The following is a 19889-nucleotide window of genomic DNA, read 5'->3' on the forward strand; positions in this document are numbered from 1 at the left end:
GCCATGAGTTCACCACAGGCCTGCAGCTCAGGGCAGTGGTAAAGTAACACAACTCAGAGTCGACAACCGGGCTTGCAGCTTTGTGAGGCTGTAGTTACACACACAGCTGTACTTTGAGCTATAGGCTAACATGCTCACAATGACAATGCTAAAATAATGATGTTTAGCATGTATTATGTTCCATCCTATAGTTGTTGATGTTGTGGCTTTGTGAAAAGTGTATTTGATTAGATACAAATCATCTTCATTGTTCAACCCGGGCCCGTGTCAATAAGCAGACAGTTTCCGCCTGTTTGGACATTCAGGTCACACGACTGAAGACACTGTATACACAGTGTATCTGGTCATGCATGGGCAATGCTTTGATACCTTGGCAACCTTTGGGGTTTGTGTGTTTATTTCACTTCGCTTTTATTATATTATTTTATTTTATTTTGCGTCATGGTGGGGGCTCGTGTGTAGGTGTCTCTTGTACATGTACTGAAAGGTCAAAATAAAATTATATTAAACGTATGTTGGTTTGTTTTACAAAGCTCTCAATGTCCTCAAATTGATGGAACATCCTCTAATTGTCCACAAGGGGGCGACACAGGTTTATTTATGTTTGGATGCTTTTTTTTCTTTGCACTTAAATTATGTTTTGGGAGAATCTGTCAAATGCAACATTTCATTATGATGCAGTAGACCCAGCTTTTGACAATACAGTGTTTTAATTTGATTAATTCAACATTGTGTAAGTTGAAACTCGTTGTAATTAACAGTAATTCATGCAAAAGGAACTTGTCATTTTCAAATCTAACTCTTCATAAAAACTGACTCTAAAATACCTATTTGTCAAGCGCCAAACAATTCTAAACTACACGTTATAAAGATTTATCTTGGTATTGCAGCTTTTCTTCATTATGTGGATGTGCATGCATTATGCTGATATTGTTGGCCTTTGGTGCCATTATGTGATGTTTATGATTTGACTGATTTCATTGTGTATTGTCACCAACCTATTTAAGACATTGTTTTGTAATGTAAACTAATGTAAGTCGATATGCCAAAACGTTGTCAATACATATCTCTGAAGACAAGCGAAAAATACAGTGTGTGGGACATTTTTCTTCTGTTTATTAATTAATGTATTTTTTTAAACAAAAAAAAAAAACACCAACATAGAGGCTAATTATCCTAAATATAGTGTAGAGATTGGTCTATTTATACTAAATGTAAGTATAGATTGATCGAGCCATAAGTTTATCCCGACGGTTCACTTTGAGAGACGTTGAACGCACAACAACGGTGACGACATCTCGTGTGACTCTGTGATTGGCTCGACGGCCTGTAACTCAACCGAACTTGTCAGAAGCGGAATGGGCGGGACAAAACAACACTGAGGCTCATCATGGCGGGATGCATGAAAATGGCAAACGGCTTCCCCTCTATAAGTGCTAATCTACCGGTTTTCATGGCGCTACTTCTCTGTTTACCTCAGACATCAGGAAACCACGATACAGGTAAGAAGCAGCGATGACCACCATAACGGACAACTTCACTAACGTGATATATATTTTAAAACAAGTTGCATCGATCAGGCTAACTCATGTTAGCTCGTGTTTTGTTTTTTTGAGGTAAGCTAAGTGAAACTGTGCATAAGTGACTTGATGCTCAGCTTTTCTCTCAGCCCAACTGCTGCTGACTGCTCTCTCATTCTGTCTCTGTGTAGGGGAAACATTTAATCAGTTGCTATCATGTATTTAACTGTTTTAATTGGGCTGAAAAAACAAATCTGTGAAACCTGAATTACCGCTGAGTTTACGAGCCCGACCCGCCCGCTGCGTATAGCTGTCACGCTAATTATAGAACCCGAGCGTCACTGAAAAGGTATTCAGTTAGTGAAAACAATGACGTAATAACAATGATATAGTAACACCTGCTACGCTTATGATTACTGTATTATTTTACCCATATGATATAGTATTTTTTAATCCCCTTTTATTCATGCACTGGTGCTATATTCACTTTAAGAACTTTTATGCAATTTTTTTATTCCATCTGTAAATGTAATTTTATTTTTTACTGCTAATTTAAAAAAAAAAATCTGTCTACTTTCTACTTTCTACTGTTTATTTATATTACTTGATTCTTTTTAAAAAAAAATCTTATCGCTTGTGAGCAGTGCTGCTATAATCCTGTAATTTCCCCACTGAGGGACTAATAAAGGATTATCTTATTTTATGTTGTTGGGAGGTGATGATTTGACCATTGATCAACTTGAAAAAGTACATCACAGTTACAAAACAGTTGTTTTATAGTCTGTTTATTAGGGTTTTACTAAATGATGACTATATGTATGTGACAATAATAACACACAGGTTATAATGACATTAATTGTAATAATCTACTGCGGATTAAGATGGGAGCTTCCCCAGTCTTGCTGCCTTTTTTAAAAATGAAAGTATATATTTGTGGCACATAGTGTAAGATTTCCAATAAGAATCACAGAACCTGGAGCAGACAAGGAAGTCAGGGCGTATTTACGGGGTGGTCTTATTGACAATACAAACCAAAAAAATACACAAACCCTTGCTTTAAGAAACATGTTTCACATGTCACAAAGAGCCCAACCTATCAAGCAACACGTGACACAATCTTAGTATTACATGCATGTCTCTTCTTATCAAACGCAGGTAATAAACATCCCGTAACTGATCTCCAGGATGGAAAGCTATACGTTATGTCGGGGTCCAACAGGTTCTGTTACGAAAACTCTGTGGCCCCGAGTTGGAGGCAAACATGGACAAGAATTCAGGTGAGTCACACAAATAGTGGTTAGTTGAGTTCAGATATGTTTGGTGTGTATTTAATGCAGCACTTTTATATCAACCGTTACTAATGAATATTTCTGACAGGTCAAAGTGTGGAGTTCAAACGTGTTCAAGGTGGAAATGGTGGAAGGGGAGGAAGAGCTGCAGAAGCTGGACCGCTTCAGCGTCTGGGGCTGGTTCCAGAGCTTGTTGCGTGAGCGGCACAACGAAACCACTATTAACATCAATCTGTTCAGCAAGAAGACGTGCTTCAAGATCGACCCTGCGGACCAAACAAAGTACACGGTCAAGCCCTTTCGTAGTAAGTGTAAAAACACAAATACACACACTTCATCTGCCGGTTATTGACGGATATCAAAATCTACACAATGTCCTTTTTTTTTTCCTTGCAGAGTTTGATTTCTATCTGTTTTTGGTTTTCCTCGCCGGAGCGTCTTTGTTCATCTTCGCAGGATCACTCAGCAGGTAGTTTTATCAACTTGTGTTTCATTGTTAGGATTTTACAGCAATGAATGTTTTAACTATTTCTTTTCCTGACTTTTAAATGAAGGAGTCAAGTTTTCTTCTACTCGGCTGGTATGAGCACCGGCATGATCGCCTCGCTCATCATCCTCTTTTTTATTTTGTCACGCTTTTTGCCAAAGGTAAGGAATTTCATTGCACACAAATATCCATGTTTCTATGAGTTAAATCACTTTTGGCCTCGTACTCCAATTAATTATTGTGCTCTTTTGTGTTTGTTGTTGCTGCAGAAAAGCCCTTTTTATGTCTTGATTCTTGGCGGCTGGTCGTTTTCTTTGTACGCCATCCAACTTGTCTTCAGGAACCTCGGCGTAATCCTGCGAGAACACTGGAACTTGGCATTAGGTACTGACCCTCTGTTACCTATACTTTATAGAGCAAGACTCTTAATATAGCATATTAGATAGCTATTTATGAAAGAAAGATATGCATCCACTACATGTGTCACCTTGAGAATGACTTATATAAGTTAAAGAGTGGAGACTTTTAAGTTTACCTACTTTTGTTGGACGATTTATTGTTCCAGAAATAATTGTGATAAGCAATATTGTAATTTTAAGACCATAAATGTGACATATACAATAATGTAATAGCATCATTTTGTCTGTTTTTTGCCAGGTTATGTGGCAGTGGTGGGATTCATCACGTTTGTCGTGTGCTACCGTTACGGTCCTCTGGTGGACGCGAAGAGCATCAACATTTTGTCGTGGACGCTGCAGCTGTTCGGCCTACTTTTGATTTATTTTGGGATTCAAATCCAGCAAGTCGCATTCGCCATCATCGTGGCAGCTTTGTTCTCGAAACATCTGGAGTACCCCGTCTTTCTGACCGTTACTGCATGGAGGTGCGTGTTCACAGTGCCGCCAGGAGGTGGCGTAAGAGTACCATAATAAATGGGACTTTAAAATAAACTTTTAACATATTGTTGGCTTATGTGGTGTAATGCACCTCAATGGTTGTAAACAGTGTCACAATATCATAATCATTATTAATAATAACACGTGTGTATGTGATAATCTATATTTCAATAGTCATTTATTGTGTGGAAAGTCTTGCATCCACGTGTTTTTTTAAAAACATAATACTGAATTCTCCCTTTTCAGAATAAGTAGTCATATTTATGTCTTATCTGTTTTTTTCTTGTTGTGTTTTGCAGGAAAATGAAGCGGTATGTTCGCTGGAAGCCGGAGCCCCGTCGCCTGTTAACTGAGGAAGAGTATCAAAAGCAGGGGGAGGAAGAGACTCTGCGAGCTCTGGATGAGCTGAGGAAGCACTGCAACAGCCCCGAGTTCAGCCCCTGGAAGACGGTGTCCAGGATCCAGTCCCCGAAAAGGTGCCGATCCTGACGCTCTGTTCCTAGAAATGTATAATTTATTAAAACGCATCTGCTTTAATGCAGCTTTGTGTCACAAAAATAAAAAGACACTTAAACTTTACACTTGGGTCCAGCTGTTACCATGAAGAGATACTGTAATTCAACACAAAGCTGATAAAAAGTATTAACAGGGGTAATAATGAAATGAAATGAATAGACGCCAAATTCACCTGTTGGCTCGAATCAATTGAAACTAATTGAAATTACTATTTCACAAAGGTCATTCAAAGGGAAATGTGAAAACTGTGTTTAAGGTACATTTAGTTGATTAAAGCAGTGTTTTCAACCTTTTTTGAGAAATCTTGAGTCACACCAACAACAAAAAAAGTTACAAAATGTCACGTTGTAGCATAAAACAGCATATGTGGGAGGTAATTATGGCGCTACCTACTGGCATGAAAGAGTATTTAATTACTCGGCCAGCCACTATAATGCAGGCTCAGACGCTCAACAGTGGCACATTATTTGCGGCAACTAAACTATAGAAACGTCTGAATTCCTCAGCGCGTGTGATTTTGACTTAGAAAGCTGAGTTTGCTATAAAATCATTTTTTTCTGCATCCAGTGCCGTCATTTGGCCGTCACCCTGCGTCTTATAACACAATTGTTTGGTCTGAAATAGAAGACGGGGCGTCCCACAAGGGTGATGTTCGGTGTCCCTGTTGTTCTCACCCTGATAAGTTTGCATCCTAGTTGTCTCCACAGAGCAGTCGTATGTGTGATGGTGCATTCAGGCGGCATTGTTTTCTACCATACTGGGTCCATACCGTCACATTTTGTTGATAAGAATGCAGTTATGTTAGCTATTGTTCACTAAATATTTATACCACTTAAATTCAATAAACTGCAGTCAAGTTTTTGTTTGCTGCATGCGCGCAGCATGGTTTTTTTTTCTTTTCATCATAGGTATAGGTAGTAAAAAGGTGTTGAAAGTCGTTACATTTGTACTTTTAAAAATGTTGATGTGACTGTTGTTGGATGCAAAGGAAGAACTACAGGCTATTTTTAACTTTCCTTTGATTTCTCTGGGTTGCCACTGCATTAGCGAGAGGAAATAGACGGCAGGGACTCTCCAGGCGTCAGCGTCTCTAGAGCAGTGCATCCTGGTACGTGTAGGCAGAAGAACTCAGCTTTCTGGATCAATATAACACGCACCGAGGTATTAAAGGCCTCACTTCACTACATTTACCTCCAACGCTGATTGGACATCCACGTAAAAAAAAGGTGGGCGACGTTTCCCTTTTTGGAAGAATGACATTAAAAAACCTCAAATCTATTTTTGATTCAACGTAAAACATGAAAGCTTTCAAGGGGTTTCAAACTTTTTTTATATCACAATCATCTCAAAACTGATTTTTATTTTATATTCCTTGGCCATTTAAAAACAACGTGGATTTTTTAGCCTATTAATGTTGCACGTTTGCAGACATATTACGATGCATTAGTTAACAATTGCTGGATAGAAGAAGTAGCATTGCTTTGTTAGGGTTATGTTTAGGGGTTGAGAGGTGATAATTAGTCTTTTTATTGATTTTAGTGATCAACTATATCACATTTTTGATTAATGGTATCTGAAACCATCTCGTGCTTTTCCTTTAAACGTAGCCAGACATCACTTTCTCCTGAAGACCAGGACATGTTGTACGCTGTGTTGATATTGTCCATTTGATGCAACAGGTTTGCTGATTTCATCGAAGGCTCTCCTCACCTGATGTCCAACGAGGTGTCTGTTCACGCGCAGGAATACGGCTTCGGAGGAGCTTTTTTCGAGGGCGAGTTATTTGACACGGAAGACGAAGAAGACAATATGAAGCCGATGATGATACCGGAGGGAGACGGCACCGTGTTAAGAGACGTACCAAGATGGACTCCATGACATCATTGCCTTTTTTTTTTTTTGGAAAAGGTGGCCGGAGAACGGCTCTTCGTGGCTTCAGCGCAGACGTCCAGACCGACAAAGTGATTACTGTGGAGGCTGGATTAAGAAACCTCTGGATTGTGATATCGGGTCAGAAAGACACAAAAAAAAACTGGCACGACCGTGCGGTCAGATGTTATCGGCATAAAAAAAATGTCAAAGTAATTTTCAAAGAATGTACGATAAAGCCAAATCTCTTGTTTTGTTTAGGGAACAAAGGCGAGGTTACTAACATGTACACGTCACTGTTGATTAGAACCGTTTTCAGAGGACAAAAGCAATTTAACTTTTAACTGTGTGATGGTTTGTGTTGTCTTTAGCTTTAGAAAGGGGTTTTAAGTTTTAGTTCCTGAAACATGTTGTGTTCACACCCTCTGAATGGATTAATCGGCTGCAATGAGAGCGTCCAGATTACAGGTGCAGTTCACAAAGTGACTCGTTCTCCTCTTTGTGACGGCAGAACGAGCCGGTGGAGGTTATTCTATCTTTCTGCTCAGGGAGGAAAAGGTTTGCTCAAGTTTGTATTTCAGTGTTTTTCATTTTTAATGGACATAAAGTGTCCCCAAAGTATTTAGAATAAAAAAATGTACTTGAACTCTGGCATGCACGAATTAGCATCATTGTATGAGATTGTTGTAAGTAAAAAGTGGCGAGACGTTTATTACATGAGCACGTGGCTTTGGTTGAACCAATAAACGGAGGTTTTATTTTTGTACACTGGGTGCAAAGAGGATTTCTTCACTCCAGGACAATGTCCTTTACCTTTCTACTACACTACATGTCAGAGGGCAATAGTTATTTTTACTTTGCAGATCAAGGTTTTACTCACAAAATAAAAGATCCATTTATAAAATATGATGTTTTTTTAAATATTCTACTACCCAACAGTGTTGGAAGTAGCTTCAGGTGAAACACAAGACGCGACACAGTGATGTATCTGCTTTATAATAATAAAAATCACACTGATGTGGGTCATTCTGCTGCAAGCACTTCTGTAATTTTATCTTAGGGGCCGCTACTTGTATTTGAGGTCAAACATCTGATCACTATTTCCTCTACCACAAGACTTCTTGATAGATTTTCAATCAAGATATTTTAATTCAGTATTAATGGATTCCTGTTAACATTTACAGCTGCAACACATTTATATTTCAATAAAAATGCTCACAAACGGTTTCCACAGCTCTTTTTTTTTAAATTTTGTTTTGTTTAAGAAGTTATTAAGCATATAATTAAATATAACATAATCCTTGAATTTAAAAAGCTGTAAACGGCGAATTTGTTTAATGACCGAACAACTAGTCTAGATAGTGCAGAGCTTTAAAAAGAGATTGATATTAACTCGATGCTTTTTGATAAGAAATGACCAACACTGTGAATATGCGTCAGCTTTATGAATGACATCTTTTGTCTTTCCTTCAGTAACCAAAAAGAAAACCCCCCCCCCTTAGATCCAGCTGGTGATTTTTCTTGTGTTTACCGTCTGCGTTACAACTCTTCTGTTAAACATGACCGGGTTTAAAGTGACCTTTCTCATATCTGCTGTTTCTATCTCTCCGAGTAACTTTGCTTCAGATGTTCAAAGACAAAGTGATGAGTCACAATCATCCTGTGCACTAAAGGCTCTCAGTGTTTCTGCATATCGAGCACCTAAAGACACATTTTCTGAGTTACACAACTGGGATGAAACTGCAGTGGATGACGAACACAGCGCTACATCTTCCATCGGGTACATTTTAGTAAATATTGGCACGACGCTGCATTCATCGTGAGCCCTATCTGATGACATTTAGCCCGTCTCTCCTCTGCATCCCACCACCGGCTTCTCCCCACTACTGTGAATGTCCTCGCTGCATTCGAAACACAGGGGAAACGACCCAATAACCATATAGATAACGCGGCCGATGACGGATAACATCATTTGCATGTGTTTCCCAGGGCACGCTCGACCGATGCATCACCGATGGCTGACTTCCCCCAACGAAATGCATCACCGACATGGACACCTCACTGCACTGACAACACCGCATTGCATACAAGAGGAGGAGGAAGAGGAGGAGGAGGAGGGGGCTATGGGGAATCCCTTGGATATACAAACATAGTGTACACGCTGTGACAGCTCCCTCATAGCGGCATCATGTAAAGTGTCTGGAGTTTCCCCCACAGCTGACTAACTGCTCCACAATTAATTCTTACAAAAAACGAGGAATTTCTTCTCCTCGACCACGTGGAAGAGATAAGACGACCACGCGCTCACACCGTGCAGCTCTCACTGCTCGTTTTATAAGTTCAGAAAACAGTAAATTACATGATTGTGTGTGTGATAGCGTGTGAAGGCATGCTGCATAGGAAACCCTTCACAGTAAATCAAGATAAAGGAGGAAAACAGAAACGTGTCGTTCAGAACATGAACCACACCAAATTCATTCATTCACATTTATGGCAAACAAAACAGAGGGTTTTACAGACGTGCAGCCAGTGCAGTTTGTAACAGGAATCAGTAATGAATGAACGTCACAATCTTTTCTTGAAGCCATAGCGTCTTTTATAACAGCAGCAGCGCATTTATTTTTTTTTCTTCTCCAGGCTGCAAAGAGGCACAAAGCGCAACTTCGATCATATATTACTCCACACAGTCCGTACAGTTAAGACACATCCATCTGCTTCTCTTCTCCTCAACCTCTGAACGTAAAAACTAGAAGTCCATTGGTGGTTAAAATCCAGTCTCCCGGCGGCAACGTCAGTATTTGTTGATCCCAAATATCCGCACTCCGTGAAACTGAGGCAACTTTGGAAGGAGGACGCTGAGCAGGGAGCTCGTGTTGATGAGGAAATGCGTGGGATCATATTTTGTGTAGAAACTGGCAAGAATATACCTGCACAGAGAGAAGAAAGGTGTGAATGGAGATGCAACATTTACATTAAAGCAACAAAAGCATAAAAGATTTGCAACCGAAAATATGTTACTCTCCATTCGAGCAACAGCTCACAGGTTTAAGTGCTTTTATACACATTTTTTGTTTCATCTGTATATTTAATATTCTTCTTACTGTTCATTTTCTACTGTTTATTTATATTACTTGATATTTATCTTCATTTAATTGTGAGCAATGCTGCTGTAATCCTGTAATTTCCCAGCTGAGGGACTAATAAAGGATTATCTTATCTTATCGTTTCATTCTGTATGATGTTAAAGCATAGTTTCGGTTTCTGTGACAGTTTGAAGAAGTTATTGTGTTTAAAACTTCATAAACTAAAGATACGTTTAGAGATTGTGTTCCCTAATTGTGTCAATCCTTGTTGTTAAACAAACGTGACTAAACCTTCATCGTTTACATCCTTGTTTAAAAGCTGGCGCTCTTCAATTAGACCTCAAACAAATTAATTTGGAAATGAAAACCAGGTTTTTGCGCATAAATATACCAACAATCTCTTATCTCCCTATCTTTATTTTTCTGTCAGGTACTATTATATAAACGCTGAGAGCAGGATGAGTCACCAGAAGCTCCTGATGCAGTCACCCATGAACAACCATGACCAAAAGAATGACACAACTATTCACTTTCACACCGTCTGCTGCCTCAGTTTTTATAATGGAAATGTGCTCCAGAATATTATGAGGAGTGATCAGAGGAATTTGATTTAATTGCAAAGTCCCTGCTATGTCCGGTTGAATATCTGCAACGTTTCCTTTGTCGTCCTCATAACTCAGAGGTTCTCAAACTGTTTCTGTCTCCACTTTGAGGAAGCAAAATGTTCCCACCGCACCAACAACATGGAACAAAATGGTGCAACTTGTTGAGACTCCTCATCCGTGTTTTTTTAATGAATAGATTAAAGAAAATGTAAATCCCTTTCAAGTGAACCAGATTGCTCCATCTGACAAGAACTAATAATTCTTATGATTCTATGAATGATTCTTTGCTCTGGTAGGAGATGAAGCAAGCCTTCAGTCTGGACATTGAATTGTTTAATACGATTACCTGGCGTTTATTTTATTCAGCAGTTCAACACAGTGAGACTAAATCAGCTGTACTGCAACAAGACTCAGGGACTTTATTGCCAGGTTGCACAAGATGTGCCGATGTTTACTCTCCGTCATCATGATGAACAAAAAGCTTGACGGCTAAAGTTGCTACCAGATAATCTCAAAACAAAAAGGCCAGATGTGAAACAAAGGCTGTTTCTCAATCATAATGGAAGAGACCTCTCTCCTCCCCTGCAGACTTTCTGAACATACTTACAGAACAATTGGTGAGATAGTGAGGAATTTGCGCGAAGAAGTGAACTGGACACCGTAGTCCATCTGCTCCCAGTGGGTCAGGAGACGAGCTTTTCCTTGGTCTGGTGTCTCAAAGGGAGTTCCCTTCACTGTGTGGAGGAACAGGTACATCACCTGCAGAGGACAAACACACAAACACACAGGTGTCAAGTCATGCTTAGACTGCAGAGCTGATCATTGTCATTGCATATGGGGGGAGGGGGGGGAACAAAGTGAAAGTTCATAGGGCTGTATGCAATATAAATATCATGATATCAATATATATTAAGTAGATTTTAGGGAGACTGTTGATTTACAAATATTGTGCAAATCAATGTGATTAAGAGGGATTGGCATAAGTGGATATTCATGATCTCTTCTTGGACAGATCCAGGCAAGCTTTTTACCTCGTTTCCTGTTTTGAGCTAAGCTCAGCCTATTAAAAGTGAAGTGCTGGTCAGTGTGAACTTTAATGCAAGTCCATCGAAATGAAAACTACAGCTTAATATTCAACAGCTAAATGTGAAAGTTTATGGAACTTGTCGTATCTCTGGAAAGAAAGTGAATAACTGCATTTTCCAAAAGGAAAAAAGCGATTCATTTAACTTATCATGTTTGTTTTAAACAATGCCCACAGTGGTCCTTTACACAGCCAGAGATACTACATAAGATCAATACAAACAAATATCTGTGGGTTGTTGTCACAATACATTCGGTAGCTCTCTCTCTTTCACTGACCAGGTTGTGGATGACGTTAGTAAGCGTCCAGACGAGCGGTACGGTGAAGAACGGGATGCTGAGCAAGACGATGTGCAACACGACGGTCAGCAGCATGTAGGTGAGCCAGATCCCTCTGCTGTTCATCACCCGCGTGTTGGGGTTCACCTCGCTGTGAGCCACGCCCACGTTCATCTTAAATACACAAGAGAGGCTCAATGTGAGCGTTCAAGATGCAGAAAACAAAGCGTCTGCTAGTTTCAAGAGGCACCAGCAGAGTTTTTAAGAAAACTAGCGCTAGTAGTTATGAGATTGATCTGCTGAAACTTAGCTTTTGCTCATTCCATCACCAAACAATACAGACACGTATAGTTACAATCATCCCTACAGTTGCATTTGTGAATGTATGCAAATGATCTATGCACTTCTTTAACAGCTGTTGCATTCATTAGAAGGACTATTAATCAGACTATTGTTTTCTTCACTTCTTCAAAGTCATATTACATGTTTACATGAACATAAAACAAAGAAAAGCTGCACATTCTCACATTGGAGGGATCCAACAATGCTCCAACTGAACGGTATCTACATGATAGAACAAGCCACGAGTTATCTTGATTCACTGTTTATTTAGTCAAAATCCCCCCCAAACAGTTTCCCGAAGCCCAAATGGATATCGTGAAACATCTTGTTTTAAACCTGATAACTCCCCAAACCCTAAAGATATTAAATATAGTATTACATAAGAAAACCTCAGCAAATCCCCAGTTGAGAAGTTGGTTCTTCAAAACTGACCATTGATTAGTCAAGTACTTGAACAAAGGTTAATCAGTTGATTAAAAACTAATGTGCACGACGTACTTTGCAACTGTTATTACTAACTGTGTGTGTGTGTGTGTGTGTGTGTGTGTGTGTGTGTGTGTGTTATATATATATATATATATATATATATATATATATATATATATATATATATATATATATATATAATTGGCTTAAACCATTAATCGACATGTCCATGAATAGAAAACTGATTAATTTCTACAATCATTAAGTTACACCACCATTTAATGTCACTTGTTCAGCTTTTCAAATTAAGGTTCAAGGTTTTTTATTTTGCCATTTCTGCATCGACCAACAGTCCAGACACATTGGAATTTTTTTTGCAGGGCTCTGAGCCAGTTTTTTTAAAATAGAAACACACTATAATAGTAACGCGGAAGAATATAAACTATGGAGAAAAACACTATACATACATATGAAAAACACTATATATACATAGGAAAAACAATATATGACTTGATTTCACATGTCATATAGTCTATTTATTACTGTTATTTAATACTTTAAAATATATATAAAAAATGCACCTTTCTTGTACAAGTGAAATGTCTTAACTGTTACATCAACTCTGGATGAAAGACTCAAGAAGACTCCGCCCGGCTGATTTACGCTGTGCAACGAAACACGCGCTTCCTTCCGCTCAGGACTACACTACGTCACTCAGCTAGCGTTACAACTAACCGCAACGTTCAGACAACAATCGGCACCACAAAAAACAAAAAAACAATAACAAAGCAGCGATAACGTTTAATTCCTAAATATTACACGGGAACAACAGCAAACCATTCACACAAAACCCACATGGTTAAACTTTCAGCTCAACGGTTCCCTTTTTAAATGACACAACGGGCTCATGCTAGCTGTTAAGCTAACAGTAGCCGCCGTCTACAGGGTGACGCGCTAAAGTTCGATCGACGTGACGTTGGTCGGGATGTAAGTCGTGATGCTCTCGACATCACTGCCGGTGAGGTTAAACGCCTCCGCTAAACCCTGAGCAACTTGCCTCGCCCATTCGGTATTTTGAGGTTTAAACACCTAACTTTTCAAAACAGAGCAAACTTTACCTTCCTGTGTTGTCGCAGCTCAACAGGAAATTCCTCGTTCTTTCTTTGGCCCCGCCCTCGGCAGCGTCGGGCTGGTTCCGTTTCGCTGCTGACAAAACTCCCGTCTGCGTCCACCTGTCCTCATCAGCGTCAGGTGATCAGGCGAGGGGACGGGACTGCCTCCGTTTTTCTAGGAAATAATTCTTAGTTTCCAAGAAAGTCCCTGGATCCCCCAGTAAACGTGAGCAATAGCTTTAATATCACCGTTAATTAACTCATCTTTTTCGACTATACCTTGGATAAAGACTGACAGCAGCACTTAGGCAGCACTTCGATGGCTCTTACTGATAGCACTTTGTAGTTTGACTTTATTTGAGAAATTGTTCTGTCTTGATTCTTGTTGTTCCTACTTCGTACTTACCGTTGAATGCACTATTTGTAAGTCGCTTTGGATAAAAGCGTCAGCTAAATGACATGTAATGTAATGTTAATACATGCATGAGTGTGGATTTTGTATGTTTCTGATCAACTGAAAAGATAAAGTGGATTGAGAAAATTAAGGACTTTTAAGTAATTATCTCGATACTTTGCAAAGCTCATAATTTAACACTAATTGCACACATGCACCACACACAAGTATAAACAGCTGCTATAGGTAGTTAGTGGTTCATGACTGATGTCATCCTGTAAGTTTTTGTAGTCATGTGGCCTATTAATGTAACGTCAACGCCTGATGTACATGTTCTGTGCCAAAGAGCTCCATTGTTGTGCAGTTTACAACATAAGATATATGTTAATACATCAGTCAACAAAATCCAACAACAATAACACATTCTGCAAAGGAGCATTCGGTAAAATAATACTTTTCCTACTTTCAATACATTTAGCTGATATTACTGTACTTCTAATTAAGTAAAATTTTAATGCAAGACTCATGATTTCTACTTTTACATAAATTACATTAAAAAAAGTAACCCGATGGGAGTGAGTGCTTTTGTTGACGTGTCTAGTAAAATATGTACCTGTCAAATCAAGATCACATTTAAAAAACAATGCTGTTAAACCAGTAATGCAGGGAAGTTTCCTGAGTTAGCTGTTAACACTTAACACTCCGAGATTGAATTTTATATTTTGTGCACCAGTTTTTGACCTATAAGGCTAAAAAACACAAATCTAATCAATCTTCATGTTCAAATCAAGTCACCGTGCATGAGTTGAACTGAGGTTTAACTTTGCACCAGAAGAAAGAGGAAAGTAAACTCAAAGCATGGGATAATAATGTCATTTATTACATAAGATATGTAGCACGGAGGACCATTTTGGATGAGGGACAATAACTAATTCAGAAGAGGAAGGGATAACAAAAACAGCCTTTCACCGCCGCACTCAGCACATTGCTTCCCCGCAGCATGAGCGTTGTGTAAAAAATAGGAAGTGGATGATTTGTACTGAGGAACTCTGGTTTCCTGAGTGATGTCATATATTGAAGCACTATATAGACTATTTTTTATAAACATAATGATGATATTTACAATTTACAGTATCCTTATATTTTCATATTCAATGTCATATCTAAATGATCAGAAACACAAGAGGCCGGATTTCTTACACTTTAAATGACATCATAAACTTTCACAGGTGACTAACACATAGACATTTCCGCTTGCATCATCAACATGCAAACACAAGTTACAGTAATACTGCCAGCACATCCCGAGTCTCACAATACACTCATCAGAGGTTATTCTGGTTCATCACCATCATCTTCAAAGATCAACAACAACTTTAGAGATGAGCGTCACAGCTTCACAGAGAGGCTGGCATGCCTTACTGGATGCTTTATACACTTTTTTAATGTTCTTTTGCCTGTGCAACTTATTTGAGCATATCATTATTCTCTCCCTGCTTCTAGATAGAGGCTGAAAACCTAATTTGGGCTTTTAACATAACTCTAGTCACTGTTTCTTGCAAAAGTTCTCTTGACGACTCTGCAATCGAATACAGAGAACTGGACCAGGACTTTTTAGGGTGGTGCCAGTGGAGCCGCCTGCAGATAAACTCCAGCAAGAGCTGGTGGTTGGATACTCTCCTCTGGTACCAGTGAGCATCCAGGGACTGGACATTGAGACTGTGAAGTCTTATAAGTACCCGGGTGTTCACTTGAACAATAAACTGGACAGGACTGATCACACTTATGCACTTTATAAAAAGGGACAGAGCAGACTCTTTCTGCTGAGGAGACTGAAGTCTTTTGGGGTGCAGGGAGCTCTCCTGAAGACCTTCCATGACTCTGTGGTGGCATCAGTGGTCTTCAGGAGCGGCAGCATCACGGCGGCTGACAGGAGGAGACTGAACAAGCTGCTGGGGCGTCCTCTGGATCAGTGATGTTCAACCACCAGTGTGCCCTGAGAGATCGATTTAATTAAATTGGTCCCAAAAAATATGAAGGGCAACCGAAAGTCCTTTCTTTCCTTTCTGTTGTCATGCTGCACAACAAGCTGAGCTCACAGTCGACCACAAACAAACACTTTAACCACTTTAAATCACTTCGGCCACTTTAATTACATTCGTCTGGTGCAGTATAAATACATTGGAGTACTTTTATATACTGTTTATTCCGTCTGTGTATTTAATATAATATTGTATTCTTCTTCTACCTGTTTTTTTATTACTGTTTTCCTGTTTATTTACATTTTTTTTTTCTCTCTTGTGAGCAACGCTGCTGTAATCCTGTAATTTCCCCACCGAGGGACTAATAAATGCTCATCTTATCTGATCTTATCTTCAGTTTTTACCTTCAAAGACAAGATGAGAGGTTAAATTAAATTCTGTATTTTAAGTCAGTCGAAGAACAAACTTCTTTGTTGAGTAATTTGGTACCTTTACGCTGAGCCCGCCTCTACTTCCTCTTCCCCCACGTTCCTGTTTTCCATTGAGTTATAATATATATAATAGAATCATATAATAAAGCCACTGACTGGGAGGAAGCATGCAGGAAGTTGTGGATTTCCGGAGCACAACAGGAATATTTTAGGAAAGAACAGCTTCCTTTTCAGCATATTTCTCTTTATGTTGTTTGGGGTGTTAATTCACAGAAAGTGCAGGTAACTTCCTTCCTTCACAATGAAAGGAACAATTGGCACAAGAAAATACTATGATGTCATTTATGAACCACAACACATGATGAAAGTCATATTGTCTGTTTTGAATATTTGATTTATTCTGCACACACAAAAAAAATACAATGATTTGAATAAATATGAATAAATACATTAAATATGATTAGAATAAATATGTTATAGATAATAATTCCATTGGAAATACTTTCCATGTATACATGGGAGGAACAAGAGTGGAAACACTTGTAGATTCATCAGCCATTGAAGGCTGTACTTGAGACTTGGATCAATGTGATCAGAAGAGTCTTGTACATTTAACAGCTGCACGTCAGCAAACTTTTCATGCACTACATGCACTTCTGAGCCGAGGCCTTGGCGTGATGAGCCGGATCCCCAGCGGCGAAGACTCGAGCGCTGAGGATGGAGAAGGAGAAGAGTCGGTCCAGGGTGTAGTGGCACAGCGGCTCCTCCTCCCAGTTTTCAATACGATCGGTCTCTTGTCCACCGGTGTGAGAGTCCTGCAGAACCAGAGAAGAAGAAGAAAACATTACACCTTTTGTTCAGTAGTAACTGAAAAAAAAGCTGCACGTATTTCTGACTCTGATAGGTGGAACATGTATTTCAAACAACTGAGCTTACCAGGTGAAAACACGTTTTCATGTCTTTGTGCAGTTTTTGCATCTTCGGCTCCACTTTGCGGACGAACGCCGAGCAGCTCGGAAATCCAGCGACCCTCTCCACTGCAGAGATGTACGTCGTGAGGACGTTGAATATCTTCTCAAGACACGTCTGAGGAAGGACGGAGGGAGAAGGAGACTTTAAAATCACGTCACAATCCGGGATCTCATTGTCTGACTCTTTCTGTCACTGATTCAATAGCCACATTAATGTAATGTGTGTTGCTCACCTCAGGCTTGTGTTTGAGGCTCTCGGGGTCGCACTTATCCTCCGCCTTCAGCCAAAGGAGAGCAGTGGTGAAACTTGACACATCTTTGGATCCATTTCGTGCCTAAAGCATTTCAAACAAACACGCTCGGTCACAAAGTTGCATCGTATCAAAGGAGTAAAGGTGTCAATCTTCTTTTTTTTTAAATTATTCCTATTACTTGATCTTTATTTACTGTGAGCAGTGCTGCTGTAATCCTGTAATTTTCCCACTGAGGGACTAATACAGGATTATCTTATTTTATCTTATTAATGTGTACTGTCCAATACTTAATACTAAATTACATATATGACGTTTTGATTAAGATGTTTAATTAAAACATAGATATAGTGCTGGTAGCAAACACTTCAAAAGGTGTTTACATTCATAAAACACATTTTTAAAAAGAATTACATTTATACAAAACACATTTTGAGGCTTTTTAAAAACATATTATTGCCAATGTTTTGTAGAGTCTTTTGCATTTTTGCATTAATAATTCCAAATAATAAAAAATACAATGAAAAACAACAACAACTTACCTCTTTTGCAACAGTTCGGGCAACGTGATTGAGCTCCAGAGAGCTGCCCCGCACGTCCCCGCACACGTCGTGCCGAGTGCGTCTGGACGGAGCGCAGGACGCAGCCGCCAGGAGCAAGAACAGAGCAGCAGCGGACGCGGAACCAGAACCCATGATGTTCGGTGTTCGGTGTTCGGATGTGTTTGAGTGAGCTGTGATCGGACCGGCGCCTTCTGTTGAGATCTCGACCCTGCGGGTGATGTGATGAGAGTGTGGAGCCGAGCTGCCCCTTATATATGCGTGTAGGGAAAGAGGAGGGGGAGGGGGGAATCTCAGGTGAGTTCAAGTCGAGTGCATATTCACGCTGCGCGACTGTTGCGCAATATGAGGTCATCATAATTACAGATGATATAATTGTCGGTTAACAGAAAAAGGGAAGAAAAATATACAAGCCAAAGACATGCCATTGTCTAAAATGACTCATTAGAATAAATCCCCCTATTATCAGCAAAATGTACTTAATATCAAAAGTAAAAGTATTTTTTTATGCAGAATGCATTCTTTCAACATGTTTTTGTTATTCTGTTGCATAACATTGTTCATGTTCTAGCTCATCCATTTAATATATATTACTGCATCATATATCAGCATATATGTTTTTATATGTAAAAAGTAACTTTAGTAAGTATCAAATAAATGTAGTACAGTACAACCTATGAGGTGGATTGGAGTCGAATTAAAGCATGAAATGGAAATGCTTTTACTTAAAGTACAAGTATAGAGAATTGTATGGATTTTGAGTACATAAAAAAAACTAAATGAATTTCCAACACTGAGACAAAGACAATGATTGTGTGTAATCACAATAGTACAAGTTAAATTAACCGTAGGATATTATGAACAAAGCTATTTATATTTAGTATATTTAGAGTATTCCTCTACCTTTTAAATTAAACAATTTAAATATTCTCATCTGAAATGATTTACATCTGTGATACAACTCAAGTGTGTGTGTGATAGAAACCCCGAGTGTGAGGCACCAATTAACATTAATCTGTTCCATAATCAGGTTTCACATCGATGTGTGTGTCGAGGAAGTGAGATTAACCTTTACAATTCAGGACGGTAATGAATTGAAATTCTCCTCACAGATTGGACAAACTTTCCAGCTGTGTCCACAATCTGCCCCTCTTGAGTACCAAAGAAAACCGTTTGCCTTTCAACTGAAATTTAGTTTTTACAGATAAAGGAAATGAAATGGGAAGGCTCAAGATATTTTTCTGCTTCCTGAATCCTCCCCATTTACGTTCTTCATTGTGGTCATACGTCTGTAACTAACCACAATGTAAAGCATGATCAAACAAATTCAGGAACAATACTTCCTCAGCATTTATTTGTTGATTTAAAATGTTGGTAACGGTGGAAAGAGTACTTGAATCCTGAGCACAGAACAATTGCCTATAGCCAAAATAAGTTGCTCAATTGATCCTTTTTTTACGGGACAATCACTGAGACGTTGTGCATGGACTATATCTTTATACAAAAGATCATATTTATAGTGTTAAAACCAGGGCTGGATTCATTCGGTTTGCAACAGTAACAAACTCAGATTTTCAAAGTCAAACGTTTACTCACTGCCCCAACCTCCACACCTTTACTTCTTACATCACTACACAAAGTGGATATTTCATATTTCCTCCTGTGTTACGCTGAACACATGGAAGATACTGAGCTGCAGAACAGATCCTTTATATTTCTTCCTGAGCCACAAAACTATCAAGCAGTGCTGGAATACCATCCCTGCACATGTTTGTTTTGTGTATGTGGTATTT

At 39.1% G+C, this 19889-nt stretch overlaps 2 protein-coding genes across 4 annotated transcripts; one reads left to right on the top strand and one right to left on the bottom strand.

Moving 5' to 3' along the window:
- The first annotated feature begins 1385 nt into the window (after positions 1–1385).
- Positions 1386–7343, top strand: nemp1 (nuclear envelope integral membrane protein 1). 3 transcript variants are annotated; one of them, XR_011079667.1, is made up of 10 exons: positions 1386–1502; positions 2676–2797; positions 2898–3114; positions 3206–3278; positions 3364–3457; positions 3566–3680; positions 3954–4179; positions 4492–4668; positions 5756–5934; positions 6388–6526. XR_011079667.1 is itself a non-coding variant. In XM_068598184.1 (10 exons), exons 1-9 carry the CDS (start codon positions 1391–1393, stop codon positions 5766–5768), a joined length of 1149 nt encoding a protein of 382 aa, XP_068454285.1. In that variant the 5' UTR covers positions 1386–1390; the 3' UTR covers positions 5769–5816; positions 6388–6518. The 3 variants fall into 3 exon arrangements, 2 of the variants coding, with proteins under 2 accessions (XP_068454285.1, XP_068454284.1); XM_068598184.1 differs by having other exon boundaries at positions 5756–5816; positions 6388–6518; XM_068598183.1 differs by lacking the exon at positions 5756–5934 and having other exon boundaries at positions 6388–7343.
- Positions 7344–9050: 1707 nt separating this feature from the next.
- ormdl2 (ORMDL sphingolipid biosynthesis regulator 2) lies at positions 9051–13626 on the bottom strand. Its single transcript, XM_068598185.1, has 4 exons — positions 13514–13626; positions 11628–11801; positions 10873–11024; positions 9051–9504 (listed from the first exon to the last, which is right to left on the bottom strand). The coding sequence occupies exons 2-4, from the start codon at positions 11799–11801 to the stop codon at positions 9369–9371; spliced, it is 462 nt and encodes a 153-aa protein (XP_068454286.1). The 5' UTR covers positions 13514–13626; the 3' UTR covers positions 9051–9368.
- Positions 13627–19889: the final 6263 nt, after the last annotated feature.

This window comes from Clinocottus analis, unplaced genomic scaffold, assembly GCF_023055335.1.
Source record: "Clinocottus analis isolate CAN_PGR_092001 unplaced genomic scaffold, fCliAna1.0.p SCAF_4, whole genome shotgun sequence".
NCBI lineage: Eukaryota > Metazoa > Chordata > Actinopteri > Perciformes > Cottidae > Clinocottus > Clinocottus analis.